General features: G+C 43.5%; 1 protein-coding gene across 7 annotated transcripts in view; it reads right to left on the bottom strand.

The window, feature by feature from the left end:
• Positions 1–15,878, bottom strand: part of trak1a (trafficking protein, kinesin binding 1a) — a 228,174-nt gene that overhangs the window by 60,600 nt on the left and 151,696 nt on the right. For 2 of the 7 annotated variants that reach the window (XM_078539590.1, XM_078539591.1), the window contains exon 1: positions 3,630–3,905. The exons of the other annotated variants lie outside the window; for them this stretch is intronic. In XM_078539590.1, the coding sequence (XP_078395716.1) occupies positions 3,630–3,759 (130 nt within the window). In that variant the 5' untranslated portion in view covers positions 3,760–3,905. Of the gene's footprint in view, positions 1–3,629; positions 3,906–15,878 lie in introns of those variants that run through there. 7 annotated transcript variants of the gene reach the window in all.

The following is a 15,878-nucleotide window of genomic DNA, read 5'->3' on the forward strand; positions in this document are numbered from 1 at the left end:
AGAAGGCTCATCAACCTTTCTCGCCTGAGATCCAAGACAAAGGTGTGCCAAGCCCTCACAGTTGCGCCACACTGACAATGCCACAGTAACATCCCATATTGAGGAACAACTTCAACAGCAAATGGACAGACTCTCTCGCACCTGCACAGAGTTTGGTTTGACCATCAGCATCGGGAAGACAAATGCCATGGTCCAGGATGTTGCCAATGCTAATAGATGGCAATGTGGCAACGTGACACTGGGGGCTATTGACAGCTTCACATATCTGGGCTCTACAATCACCAGCAATCTGTCACTTGATGCTGAAATCACCACAGGCATTGCAGAAGCTGCAGCTGTGAAATCCAAGATGAGTCAGGGGGAGTGCGGAAAAACAGCAAAACTGACTGAGAACACCAAACTGCGAGTCTACCAAACCTGAATCCTCCATATGCTCCTCTACAGTGGTGAGACCTGGACAACATATGCAAGGCAGGAGAAAAAGCTGAGTGATTTCTACCTTCGCTGTCTCAGACATATCTTTGGCATCTCTCAGCAGGACAAGGTCACCAACTCAGAGGACCTGGAGCGTACTAATTCCATCAGCATACACTCACTACTAAGCTAACATCTGCACTGGCTGGGCCACATTCATCAGATGGATGACAGCCATATACCTGAAGGCATCCTAATTGACCACAGGGTCACGACCTGCTGGATGTCCATACCTTTGCTACAAGGACACAAGCGAGATATGAAGATGGTAGCCATTGAAACAGGCAGCTGGGAGACAGCCGCTGGCATCTGTGACCTCTGGAGGCTAGCCATTTGGAGGGACATTGGAAGAGACAAGCAGAAATGGAAAGCTCAGCTGGCCAAGAAGGTGGTCCAGAGAAACAGAAGCCAGTGAATCGTGCACCTTCTCAGCCACACACTTCCTCTGCACCAGAGACAGCCATGCCAGAGTGGGGCTCCTGAGCCAGGCAAGACATAACACAGAGTTGACCACCACAGCGCAAACCGTCATCTTGCAAGATAGAAGGCTGGCATCGGGCTACTCAAACAAATGTTCTACGGCTGAAAATAGTCCTGAGTTGAGAAGGAATTAATATAAAAACATATGCAGCATTTTAACATTTTGTGAACTCATCCAATACCCACCATGTGTGCCTGAGCACATTCAACGGAATGCTTCAGCTTCCCTTGACTTTGCTCATTAAACACTTGGCTAGAATGGTATCAGGGATAAGGACCTTCAGTTACATGGAGAGATTACAGATGCTGGAATCGGTCTTCTAACTGTTTCCAGTGGCAGAAGGGCCAATAACTGGAGGACACAGACTTAAGGTACTTGGCAAAGCAGGGGAATGGAAGGGAAAAGAGAACTTAAGTAGTGAGTTATGATCTGGAAAGCACTGCCTGTACGGGTGATGGGTGTACACTCAATATTAACTCTCAAAAGGGAATTGGATATAACCCCAAAAGGATTCATTTGCAACAGCAGCAGAGTAACACTGAGTGGATAACTCCTTCAAAACAGTCAGCAATGGCACAATATGCCATAGGGTTTCTATGAACGCTCAGCGCAACAGCCTGACCTACTGTAAAGTATTTGATATGAAAATGAGCAGTATCTATTCCAATTCTCCTTTATTAATCTACATACTGCCCACTTTTGACGAGGAGAGTTATCGTACTCCAAAACCACTAGAAGCAGCAAGTACCATTCTCCAAACAAAGTTCCAAGAATCGTCTGGCATGACCAAACTTTGAAGACACGACATGAGAACCTTCCCAAAGTGTAACAATTTCCAAACACAATGGTGAGTGAGAACAATCGCGGGCCATCATTCCCAACTTCCGCCAGACCCCGCCCCATTTGTCATGAGCATTCTTCAACCGGGACCAAATCATGGAGGCAAATCATGAAAAGCACACAACAAAAAGCCTCACTACCTGAAAACAGACCAATCATACCAACATCAATGGGAACCAAACATGTTCCGAGAAGACACAGCTCATCCTAGAGCATTCACTTCACTGTTATAGCTTATTATTCGCAATGCTGAACCTTTTAGTTACCTGCATGTCTTTCTAAAGATTTTTATGCTAATACATTTAATTAACACAAGTTACTGGGGAGTATGGAGTATGGTCACAGGATGCAAAACAGTTGTGCGCCCACTCACAACACATTATTTTGATCGAAACAGAATACATCAAAGCTTTAGCTTATTTGAAAAAAAAAGCCCATGACAAGCTCAAACAGAACTCAAGAAACTCAACAAGATCCAAGACAAAGCAGCCCATTTTATTGGCACCCAATCCACCATCTTAAACATTCACTCCCTCCACCACCGATGCACCATAGCGGCAGTATATACCATCTATACGATGCACTGCAGCAACTTGCCATGAATCTTTTGACCGCACCTTCCAAACCCATGACTTCTACCATCTAGAAGGGCAAGAGCAGCAGGCGCATGGGAACAGCACCAATTTGCAAGTTGCCGTCCAAGTCACACATTGTATTTCCAAGGTGTCGGTGTTTCCCTCATCATCACTGGGATAAAATGCTAGGACTCCCTGCCTAAAAGCACTGTGCGAGTATGTACGCTACTTGGACTGGAGCAGGTCGAGAAAGCGGCTCACCATCACCTTCACAGTGGCAATTAGGGATGGGCAATAAATGCTGGCCTTGCCATCGACACCCACATCTCATTAACAAGTAAAAATACTTTCTCCCCCATACCAGAATTATTAATTTTTCATTGGCACACCTCAAATTCCAGTATAAAACTTAACGGATGCAAAATTATTGGTTGATTGGTTTTTTAAAAAAAATCTCAATAGTACAGTTCAGCAAATCAACTCCGTACATAAAACTTACATAGCTATTTTAATTTTTATCAAAACGATAATTGCTAATGTGTGCCTTAGTTACAAGTTCTAACCTCAAAATTTTGCACAACCTTCTCCAAAAGCAATGTGCCATTGATGAAAGTTCCCAACCCAAAGCTGATGCTTTCGACTTTGACGAACACTGTTCCGTTAAAAGGCAAAATCCCATTGAAAGTTGGGTAACAAGTGGTGGACAGTACAACCTATCACGCTATTTATTACTTCTTCCTTGGCTGGTGGGCAAAAACCATCACTCCAATATCATATTACCTACATATATGTGATTTTCAAATGGTTAGGTAAAGGCAATTCTGAATATGCGCAGCATTACTTTATAAATGCACCACACAAATAGGCAGACATATCCAAGCATCTTTGTGGCACAATTGCATGTTCTGAACCTCTGGATAAATTTGCTATTAATGGGACACCATAATCAAAGCTTGTGATTTCTATTAGAAATGGAGCATTTTTTTGAGGGGGGGGGTGGGTGGTGGTGGGGAGACAATGGGGAGATGTGGGGGGGGTAGAAAACGCACAGCAAAGGAAAATAATGGCTGGAAACGTTAGAAAATTTCAAATCACTACTACTGAAATAAAATTCCTCCAAAACAACGTTTGCACAGCCTGCTGCAGAAATAGTCTCTTCACAGCAAAATATTATCGGATGAAACTTGCATTAACAGGGAGAAGAAAAAAAAAAGGACAGATTATCAAAATAATAAAAATGAAGAACAAAAATGTGATACCTTCCTCCAGTAGGAGACATTGTTCGTTCTCAAAACTGAAGCGGCAGCCGCTATTATCACTCAGTTCACTCTCAGGACCGCTGTTGCTCTCCAGGCATTTCTCAGGGCACACTTCCTCTACTGCAGACATGATCAGACTCTAACGCAAGCTAACAGGGCAGACTGCACTGCCCAGAAACTGGGTGCCATCCCTTGCACTCTTGAGAAATTAGTGCCCCATGGAACATGATGTTATCCTCACCCAACACGAATACCATATTCAGGACGGCAACATCTAAATTGCTACGTGAACAGGTTGGCTTACAGGACAGGTGTGGATAATCCACTGCTTAAGACAGTCGGAGGGATGGGCTATCAATCTGACATTATATAAATAAATCGGCAACATTGGAACCAGATTTACATGCATACAGTGTTAGGCTAAAAAAGTATTTCGCTACATGATAAATTATTTTTTCTAAATGCTGTTTGAACCTCTCGAACGTAGTGTAGAATTCAAAACTCAAAGCATCACCCCTATGAACATTGGTAAAATGGCACCTTCCACATGCCATAGCAACTTGTGAGGAAGCATTTAATAGGTGCTGCAAACAAGACCCACCCTTCAATAATCACCTGCCTAGATTGGCAATAAATGGAATTTTGGTTTGAAGACTTTTGAGATTTTTTTTTTAATTATTGCAGTTAAAGGGGATTGTTATTTCCTCAATCATTGGATGATTTAATATTGGCAAATTCATTATATTAATTTTATTTATTGCAGCTAAAGAGGAATTATTAGTTCCTTAAGCAGTCTCACGAGATGATTTAAAGGTAGTAAATTAACTTAGTGCATGAAGATATTTGCCTTTAAATGTCACAAGCTTCTCACCAGTAGCATTTGCAGCAAACAAATGTGTAAGCTGAGGAAAACTACTGCTTTCAGTCAATGCCACTCCAGCTAGTTGGTAGTGCATATACAAGTACAGCCTCGGTTTATCGTCCCACTAATTTTTCAGTCACTCTCTATGGTGAAGCACTTTACACAATGACAAAGCCACGCACATCTCACCGAGTCACTTTACAGCCATTTATTTTTCATCCAAGGTGCTCCCTTCAAATAACAGGGCTTTTGAGAGGTTCAAGGCTATCTCTAGGGGTGCCGGGGCTCCCCTTTGGTGCCCTCACCTGCTTATTTTTGACAACACCAGCTCATGGGTTGCGTCCACCACTTTGGGTGCCCCCCCTTGGATCGGCCGAGCTCTCAGGCCAGCCAAGTTCAGACCATCTGCAAAAGCCAATAAACTACTAGTCCAAACACATTTTCCCAACTGGTCAGGCTGCCAAATGTGCAAACACAACGTTGTGCTATCTGCACAACCACAGATCTTGCACATAGCTTCCATTGTTGATAACCCTATAAGTAGAAGCTTGGTGGATTCAGCTAAAATTACAATTTGTTCTTTTTTTGATTCATTCGTGGGAGGTGGTAATGGTTGGCATGGTCAACATTTATTGCCCATCCCATTGACCTTGAGGTGGTGGCGGTGAGCCACCTTCTTAACCAACATAGCCCGTGCAGTGAAGGGCTGCTACAGAGGGAATTCGAGGATTTTGACCCAGCAACGATGAAGGAATGTCAATATATTTCAAAATTAGGGTGGTGTGCAACCCAGTGTCCCTGCGCCTGCTGCCATTGTCCTTCCTGGTGGCAGAGGTCATGGGTTTGGAAGGTGCTGCTGAAGAATCCTTGGCGAGTTGCTGCAGTGCATCATATAGATGGGTAAGCACTGCTGCCACTGTGTGTTGGTGGTGGAATGAGTAGACATTTAAGGTGCAGGATGGGGTGCGCATGCCCTGGGTGATGTTGCATTTTTTTCAATGTTGTTGGTGCTGCACTCACCCAGGCAAGTGCAGCATACTCCACCACACTCCTGACTTATGTCTTGTGAAAGAATACCCAGCCTCTGACCTACTCTTGTAACCGGAGTATTCATGTTGCTGGCTCAGTTAGGTTCCTAGCCAAAGGTTAATATTACAACAGTTCAGCTACATTTATTTTTTTTTTAAAAAAGCATTTAAATATGCATTTCCAATTATTTTGGAAAAGGTAACACAAATATATTGAAAACATAATTTAATGCTGCAGAAATTAATTTTTCAATTGGGTCGAACACTTTTTTAAGAACATTAAAATTGTAACAAAGATAGATTAAATTTGATTAAAAAAAAACTAAATTTGCTTTAAATTAAGGATGATTAAAATAGAATTCAACAGTTGATGCAAACTTGAACAAAGTATTTAAATATTTCCCTCACTGGATTCTTTTTATTCCTCACCCTGACCAGCCCCCTGACAGTGTGCACGTTTCCCAGTTTAGCAGTAAAGCAATCAGGATAAACAGGTATCATTAGCATAATTGTGCATCAGCATCAACCGAGTGTGTGAATTTAGTTCTCAGTCAGATTCACTAACCAATTTTTTTTAGCCCATACTCTAGTTTTACGATTTGAATACATGTTGCCGAAGCTTTTCATCTTGCACTCATCAAAACACCAAATTTTAAATTATCACAATTTAGACTGTACTATAGGAGAAAAGGGGGCTGATGTCTGCTATTAGATATAATTCCACGATTGTGCAGCAATTGCTGAACAATCCTAAGTGTGCTAATAGCTACACTAACAACCAATTTAAGATAAGAAGTCGAGCTCGTAACATGGCTTATTTACACTTGCTAGAAGTGACATGCATTCATACACAGGGGCCCATTCTCTGTGAGCCAAAGGAATATGTTCAAGCATTGCACCTTTTTTTGAATTACCTGGGGGCTTGGGGAAGCTATAGTTCCCTGTTGCTTTCTCCATGGTAACACCTTGGCCAATCAGAGTCAATTTGCCAACCAATCAGCACCCTTTTCTCCTGTAGAATAAATTGTGGTGATCGTTTGAAATTTGACATTCTTGCATCTGTCCTGATGAGTGCAAGATGCAAAACTTCGGCCAGATGTCTCTCTTTACAGCAACATTCAAGTTTTAACATGGTTACTTGTGCGCCAAGAAGTAGCAGCCTGATACACCGTGGAATGTTGGGGGCTTGGAATGACTGATATCTTGCAGGATTCAGCCCTTGGCTAACTTAAGGATAAGGAGGATAGGCTGGAAGCAGAGGTAAGGAGCAAGTCGCAACCGAGGGCTGAGAGAAAATGCGAGACATGCAGATAGATATTGCTGGTAGGGCTGCAACATGCTCACAGGCGTTAGGAGCAGGTTACAACTTTGCAAGATTAGTGGACGTTTGCGTGACTTAGGTGGATTATAAATGGCAGTTTGAAAAAAAAAAAATTTACTTTGTAGAAATGGTGAGCCAATAGTTCCAATATTACTGGAATGAAGAACAACGAATCAGAAATGCAGACAAGAGCCAACCAGAAAAGTCAAGTGATGATGGACACCACAGACACAAAAAGTTATTTGTTAGGTAACAGCAAGAGAAAATATTAAACTTGCAGCGTTGGAAATTTGCAAAAGTTTAATTTTGAGAGCAAAAACAAAAATACCTGGAAAAACTCAGCAGGTCTGGCAGCAGCATCTGTGGAGAGGAGCACAGTTAACGTTTCAAGTCCGCATGACCCTTCAACAGAACTGGTTGATATGATGAAGGGTGTCAGGGGAATCACGGATGTAGGTGGGAAGGGACTGGACAAGGGGAGAGAGAATGGAGTCAAGATAGCAAGAAATGAGTTCCGTGGGGCAGGAACAGGCTGACACGATCGGTCTGCCGGGACAGTCCTGTTTGTGGATTTTGGGTAGGAGATGGAGGGGTGTGGGTTCTATTGCAAGAACACTAGAAAATATTGGGACACCAGAGGGTTGGGTACTCGTCACCGTTGACACTAAACTCCCAACATGTTCTGGAGTAAAGTATTCAACAGTGGCTGTGTATTCCTCTAAAGACAGGAAGGGACAGAACCTACCAAAATTCTACTCCAGTTTTGAAATAATACTATTTCACCCATTATATATTCAGTTTTAGCTGAACAGGGAACTGGACCAAGAGTTAATTTACTGTGGCAATATACCTTCATTCACTGAACAATTGGGAAGTGTGTTCAAAATAATACACATTTAGATGTTTCCTCCATCTAATATCTGCCAAAATGAACTTTTGGGAATTTCTGATCAAGCTCGAACTCAAGCCGAAAACAAAATCTAAAATATTTAAACCGGCAACATACAGAATGACAGAAATGCTGCCTCAATCCACAGTTCAGGGTACAAAATGTTATATTACAATTTCAAGGGGAAAAACAAAACATAGTGGCAACTTTGTGTGAGAATATTGCTCTTGGGTGACTCAGTGACCAAAGCACAAAATCTGGTCAAGATGGTCCCACCCAGGATGCATTTGAAAGTAATGCCCATTGAATTGAACCATATATAGTTTGAATCATGAAAGTATGACGGAATTGCAACCTTGTGACTCATCTACCTTGGAATAGAAATGATTGCACTGTTTGCTTTAAAATAAATCAGCAGCAGGTTCCATCTATTTACTGTTGATTGCCAACGTAATAAATGCCCAATACAAACAGGCAAAATGCTGCAGGTGCCCGAAATCGGACATAACAGCAGAAAATGCTGGAAAAACTCAGCAGGTCAGCCAGCATTCTGTGGTGAAAGAAACAGAGTTAACGTTTCAGGTCAGTGAGCTTTCATCAGAACTGGAAAATGGAACCGATTTTAAGTAGAAAGGCAGGGAAAGGTGGGGTGGGGGAGGGGAGGGGAGGGGAGAGGGGAAGGGAGAGGGAGGAGGGAGGGGGAGGGGAGGAGGAGAGGGAGGGGAGGGGAAGGGGAGGGGGAAGGGGAGGGGGGAGGGGAGGGGGGGAGGGGGAGGGAAGGAGAGGGGGAGGTTAATGAAAGGGCGAAAAGCAGGTGATTTTTTAAAAGAATCAAATATAGGGAAGAGCAGGAGAGGACGTGGGACTAGCTAAATTACAGGTCGAATGACCTCCTTCTGTGCTGTAACCATCCTTGGATCTTATTCTATGATTCTAGAGTACGAAGAGCACAGTGAAGGCTCCCATTTTCCTCGCTCTAAAGGTACATGTGGCCACCGCTGGAAACTTTACCCCAGAACACATGACGATCAGTGAGTTCAGTGACAACAGGGACCATGAACACCCAGGCCCCTGATGTCACCCAACTCTTCAGATCACATTACATCATTGATAGATAGCCAACTTGTGGCTGCATAGTATTACATCGGGAGTGTTGAAAATCGCAGCCAAACCCATATGTAAACAAATGATTCAGGTTAACTTTGCCTGGAGCAGCCATCCATTCAATGCTAGAAGTGCTTGATAATAATGGTAGGGATGTTAGCAACTGTCAACATTGCAAAGCTAACCACTTGGAAAGGCTAATAATTACTTCTCAAGTTACCCAAATACCCCATGCCAAGCATGTACACATTTTTTGAAATCTGATTTAACCAATGAGTCAACCACTTCAAATATGTTGTTTTATTCAGAAGCCACCTAAACAGTTTCTACTAATTTCCTGAAGAGATTTTACATTCTGAAGTGCAGTGAGAGAACCAGCTTATCATTGAAATGCAGCCCCAAGGGATCAGATATAAACAGCGCCTACGAAACTTGAATCCAGTGAGCAGGAGCCACACAAGTGAAGGTATTCAGCACCAGTCCAGCACTTGTAGATTGTAAATTACAACATTGGCACAAGGAATAAAATGGATCCTGACAAATCCTGTGAGGCGCTAACCAAAATCGATCTCTACACTCTTCCTGTCAATGGGGCACATACAAGGTGAATTTCACATCTTTTCAACTCCAGCAATTGCATTGGATACTCACAACTGAAAGGTGCCAACAGATACAATCATCCCCATTTACAAGCTGAAGGCGGCATCACAGACTAATAACGTAACCTTTATTACACATGTGGCAACAGGAGCTCTTATAATCACCCAGGGCACTGCCAACTCTCACCCACCCACACTGTAACCTTTCCACAAGCTAAAGCATTTTGGAGTGTCATAGTTAAGGAGCATCCATATAAATTATAGTCACACCCAAGTATGTATCTGGGACAGGTCATGCCAGAACGCACATATGAGGACCGCAATTTATTAAATGATTAAGCAAGTCACTAATGTAGACCCTTTTAAACAACAAAAGACAACATTGTATTGGCCAGAATTTCTCAGGTCATAGAAATTTACAGATTAGGAGGAGGCTGTTCAGCCCATCATGGTTGTGCCAGCCAAAAAAGAGCCATCCACCCAAAACCATTTTTCAGCTCTTGGCCTGTATCACAGAATCACAGTGTAAAAGAGGCCCTTCGGCCCATCGAGTCTGCACCGACACGTGAGAAATACCTGACCTACCTATCTAATCCCATTTACCAGCACTTGGCACGTCATAACATTCAAGGCTATGGGCCAAGTGCTCATCCAGGTACTTTTTAAAGGATGCGAGGCAGCCCACCTCCACCACCCTCCCAGGCAGCGCATTCCAGACTGTCACCACGCTCTGGGTAAAAAAGTTTTTCCTCACATCCCCCCTAAACCTCCTGCCCCTCATCTTGAACTTGTATCCCCTCGTGACTGACCCTTCAACTAAGGGGAACAGCTGCTCCCTATCCACCCTGTCCATGTCCCTTAATCTTGTACACCTCGATCAGGTTGCCCCTCAGTCTTCTCTGCTCCAACGAAAACAACGAAAGTCTATCCAACCTCTCTTCATAACTTAAATGTTTCATCCCAGGCAACATCCTGGTGAATCTCCTCTGCACCCCCTCCAGTGCAATCACATCCTTCCTATAATGTGGTGACCAGAACTGCACACAGTACTCCAGCTGTTCTATACAACTCCAACGTGACCTCCCTACTTTTGTAATCCAGGCCTAGACTGATAAAGGCAAGTGTTCTATATGCCTTTTTCACCACACCACTACATGACCTCCTCCTTCAGAGATCTATGGACACACACGCCAAGGTCCCTTTGTTCCTCAAAACTTCCTAGTGTCATACCATTCATTGAATACTTCCTTGTCAAATTACTCCTTCCAAAGTATATCACCTCACACTTTTCAGGGTTAAATTCCATCTGCCACTTATCTGCCCATTTGACTATCCTGTCTATATCTTCCTGTAGCCCAAGACACTCAACCTCACTGTTAACCACCCGGCCAATCTTTGTGTCATCCACAAATTTACTAATCCTAGCCCCCACATAGTCATCTATGTCGTTTATATAAACGACGAATAATAGGGGACCGAGCACAGATCCCTGTGGTACGTCACTGGACACTGGCTTCCAGTCACTAAAGCAGCCTTCTGTCATCACCCTCTGTCTCCTGCAACTAAGCCAATTTTTAACCCACCTTATCAAATTACCCTGTATCCCATGTGTATTTGCCTCCTTTATAAGTCTCCCATGTGGGACCTTGTCAAAGGCTTTGCTGAAATTCATATAAACTACATCAACTGCACTACCCTTATCCACACACCTGCTCACCTCCTCAAAAAATTCAAATTTGTTAGGAATGACCTCCCTCTGACAAAGCCACGCTGACTATCCCTGATCAAACCTTGCCTCTCTGAGTGGAGATAGATTCTCTCCATCAGAATTTTCTCCAATAGTTTCCCTACCACTGACGTGAGACTCATTGGTCTGTAGTTCCCTGGCTTCTCTCTACAACCCTTCTTAAATAGCAGAACCACATTAGCTGTTCTCCAGTCCTCTGGCACCTCCCCTGTGGCCAGAGAGGAATTAAAAATTTGGGTCAGAGCCCCTGCAAACTCCTCCCTTGCCTCAATCAGCAGTCTGGGACACAAATCATCCAGACCTGGTGATTTGTCCACTTTTAAGCCTGCCAACACCCCCAGTACTTTGTCACTCCCTATATCAATTTGCTCAAGAACCTCGCTGTCTCTCTCCCCGAGTTCCATACCTTCATCCTCATTCTCTTGGGTGAAGATGGATGTGAAGTATTCATTCAACACTCTACCGATGTCCTCTGGCTCCACCCATAGATTGCCCTCTTGGTCCCTAATGGGCCCTACTCTTTCCTTGGTTATCCTCTTCCCATTGATACACTTATAGAATATCTTGGGATTTTCCCTACTTTTACCAGCCAGGGCTTTCTCTTATCCCCTCTTTGCTCTCCTAATTGCTTTCTTAAGCTCCACCCTGCACTGTCTGTACTCCACTAATGCCTCTGCTGATTTGCTCTCCTTCTACCTGCTAAAAGCCTCTCTTTTCCTTCTCATTGTATCCTGAATATCTCTGGTCATCCATGGTTCTCTGGGCTTGTTACTCCTTCCTATCACCCTAGAGGGAACATGTTGAGCCTGTACCCTCCCCATTTCCTTTTTGAACATCCCCCACTGCCCTTCTGTAGATTTCCCCACAAGTAGCTGTTCCCAGTCTACCTTGGCCAGATCCTGCCTTATTTTACTAAAATCTGCTCCCCCCAATCCAAAACATTTTTTTGCAACTTGTCTATTTCTTTGTCCATAACAAACTTAAACTGTACCGTGTTGTGGTCGCTATCACTAAAATGCTCCCCCCACCACCACTTCAGCCACCTGTCCGGCTTCATTCCCCAGAATTAGGTCTAGCACTGCGCTGTCCCTTGTTGGACCCTCTACATATTGACCTAAAACGTTCTCCTGTACACATTTCATGAAATCCACTCCACCCAAGCCCTTAACACTATGTCTATCCCAATTAATGTTGGGAAAGTTGAAATCACTTAATATAATTACCCAGTCTCCCTGTAGGTTACAGCACTTCAAGTATCCAAGCATTTTTTTCAAATGCACCGAGGGTTTCTGCCTCTATTACCCTTTGAAGCAGTGAGTTCCAGATCCCCACCACTCTCAGAATGAAAAAGAATTCTCACCTCCCCTCCAATTCTTCTACCAATGACATTAAATCCAAGTCCCCTAGTCACTGACCTCTCTGCTGTGGGCAACAGGTCCTTCCTCCCCACTCCATCCAGGGCTCTCAATTTTATACACCTCAATTGAATCTCCACTCTGCCTCCACAACCCCACCTATCCCACCACATGCCACGTGAACAATTAAATGAACCAGCGATGCTTTCCATTGTACAATTTGTCGAAACTTGACATTTGCTGCCTTATTCTCGAATACCCTGGATAACATCGCATGAGGAAGTGTTGCATCAGAACCAGGCAGGATGACAGGAGGCAAGCCCGGGACAATTATGGTGAGGTTCCAGAATCACATCCCTCTCCCGCCGCAGCAGATGAATATATTAGAGTGATGATGCAATAAGTAGCAAATTACACAACGCTCCATCAATTCAATTTCACTGTTTTTCAGCAATGGCCGATCGTTTAGTGCTTACAAATCCAATGCTTAATTATACATTTAGTTTTGTGTTGCCTTCCAATTACAGTAAAAATTACAGCATTTTTTTTTTAAACTTGGCAACACTCGACCACTACTATGTCTTCATGTAACATGTTCTACCTGATAAAATGTTTGCTTGAGGCAAGTGATTTGTAGCTAAGTATTTTGACAGTAAATGCTGCAGTGAAAATATTCTTCCAAGTTCTGCAAAGACTGACCTTAACTGCTTCTGGCTTTTGCAAGGCACTGGAACCTCACCAGTACAGCCACTTACATAATTGCTGTTGTGGCAGTTTTCCCTCAATCAATTGAGACAAGAAATTTATTTTTCGTGGAAGACACATTGAAGAGCGGCACCCACTTTGAAGCATGTTTCCCAATATTCAACATTATTTTATAATCCCTCTTTTAATCCATTCCTGACTGCTCTCCTGTCTCCATGGCTGCAGTTTCCATCAGAGAATATTGGCCAGTTTAGCAAATGGAAAAAAAAAGTGTTCGAAACGATGCTGAGAATGCAAGATGTCCCTATATTTCACACAGAATGCGGATAAACACATAATTATGATCCTTGGCACAAATATCACAAATTCTCGCCACCAAATACAGGCAGACGATAATGAAGCATCTGCTGCTGCCACACGCTTTGCAAGGAACGAAATGCTTTCCCTTGCTTCTGGTGAGGGGGCCTGGGAGCATTCAGATTCGCAAATACCAGGACCTTACCTTTCTGCCTATTGAACGCAGCTGAAAGAGCATTGGTTTGCATCCCCACATGCACCAAGTGATTTTAGCTTCTAGCCAGATTGCAGAACAAGAAAAATCATAGTTACCATCAGTGCACTCTTCATAGTGCCAATCAAGCTCGTAATAGTCCTCTTTCACAAATCTCTGCATACTCAATGCCCTTCAGAGGAGGTTCAACTGCTTCACATGCTGAGGTCAAGAAAAGCACAGCCAGGCAAGCCTGCCATTCCCACACTGAGAGTGAATTAGGTGGGGACACAAGATGCAAAGTGAAGGACACATAGTCAAAGATACACTACACAAGCAGAAAGAGAGAGAGAGAGATGCTCAAACAGAATTTTAGGGAGGGAGGGAGGGAGGGGCAATAAAGGCTCGTCTGTCTGCCAGAAACTCCAATCACATCCTGTGCAGCAAATGGTTTTAATTGAGGGGCCTGGGTAGGAGTCTGAAAGACATCCTATCATGTAGCTTCAGTCTGCTGCATCCTGCATACGTCAGAGACACACACCACTGCTAGGCAGTAACTGCTTTGCCGGAGAACAATCCATCTCATTTGTAGCTGGTTGCCACAGTGACATGCTCAGAAATGATGCAGGCAAGTCTATACATCCTCCTAGATTTTTACAGCTAGGGGCGAGTCAAGTGCTAGAAAATTCACTGGACATGTTAAAAGATATAGATTTGTGACACCTCTGTCTTGTGTGCGAATGAAGTATCAGCACTGTAGATGGCTGGGGAAGGGGAGGTGGGGTAAAAAGAAAGAGAGGCGACGATAGATAATTGTCTCTTTCTTTTCCTCATAAGCAATTTTTAAGTCCCCACTGTTGACATTGAATCCCCCCCCACCAATTTACATCTATTAAGCACTCATGAAGCATTTAAAAGGTGCCTTTACAGTCCAGCTACCAATGCCAGACTCCTAACTGCAGCATGGGTTCCAGTCAGCTAACCAGAACCACGTTTCCATTGCCTGGTAATAGTTGTGCATACAAGGATACAGACACTGGCACTCTCTCACAGCAGATAAAAATAAGGAAGACTTGCATTTATATAATCGGTTTTGATGACCACTGGGCATCTCAAAGTGCTTTACAGCCAATGAAGTGCTTTTGAAGTGCAGTCACTGTTCTAACATAGGGAACACGGCAGCCAATTTGCTCTCAGCAAACTCCCATAGGTTTCAGAAAAAGTCGTCCCCGGTTCCTAAGTCTGAAGTTGATTGTTTGCTTTTAAGTCATTATTCCCAAAGGCTGTTTGTTTTTTTTTGTAAAAGGCATGATATGGCTGGTTAAATTTGACTGTACCAATGAATGATTAACCAGGTGGTAACCAGAGTGCCAAGTACCAGCAAGAGATATAACACGCGAATCCCGATGGCATCAATAGCTGTCCTCCCATCCCAGGCATTTCAGCACATCAGGGAGAGGGAGGGACAGAGAGGGAGGGCCAGAGAGGGAGGGACAGGGAGGGAGGGACAGAGAGACAGAGGGAGAAAGACACACAGAGAGAATTAAGCCTCTAGATGGGCTGACCAAGGAACAATGTTGACCACATCCCTGAAGCTGTTGTGTCCCTTCCACCAGCCCAGAAAAAGATGGACTTGGAAACCTTGGTGCCAGGAGGGGATGGAACAGAAGAGTTTTGGTGACTCATGGCTAAGGATTGCAGTTCCAAGGCCATCAGGGGGCCATTTTTAACAGGGAAAGTATGATCAGCATTGGCCAATGCCAAATTAACGGCAGGAGCAAACCATCAGGAACAGAGCAGCAGGGAGTGGGTTGATATGCAGCAAGTATATTTCACTGATGGGGAATGTCAAGTTGTACATTGTAAGAAACATGTCAGCATCGAAATATATCCTAGATAGTAAAACTCTCAAAGAAATGCAGAAATATATTTTAAAAATTAGGGATGCTGATACACGAGCTGTTAAAAGACAGATTATAAAAAGCAACAAATTAAACAGCAATTTCAATGCGGGGTTTCATGAACAAGAGAATGGACCAGCAAAACAAGGAGGTGATGATCTTGAAGTATATACAGATTATAGATTAGGCAGCCATTGAAACACTGTTTGCAATTTTAGAACACTGCATTATTCATAAGGTACTCGATT

The sequence above is a fragment of the Cetorhinus maximus genome, chromosome 3 (genome assembly GCF_964194155.1).
Source record: "Cetorhinus maximus chromosome 3, sCetMax3.hap1.1, whole genome shotgun sequence".
Lineage (NCBI taxonomy): Eukaryota > Metazoa > Chordata > Chondrichthyes > Lamniformes > Cetorhinidae > Cetorhinus > Cetorhinus maximus.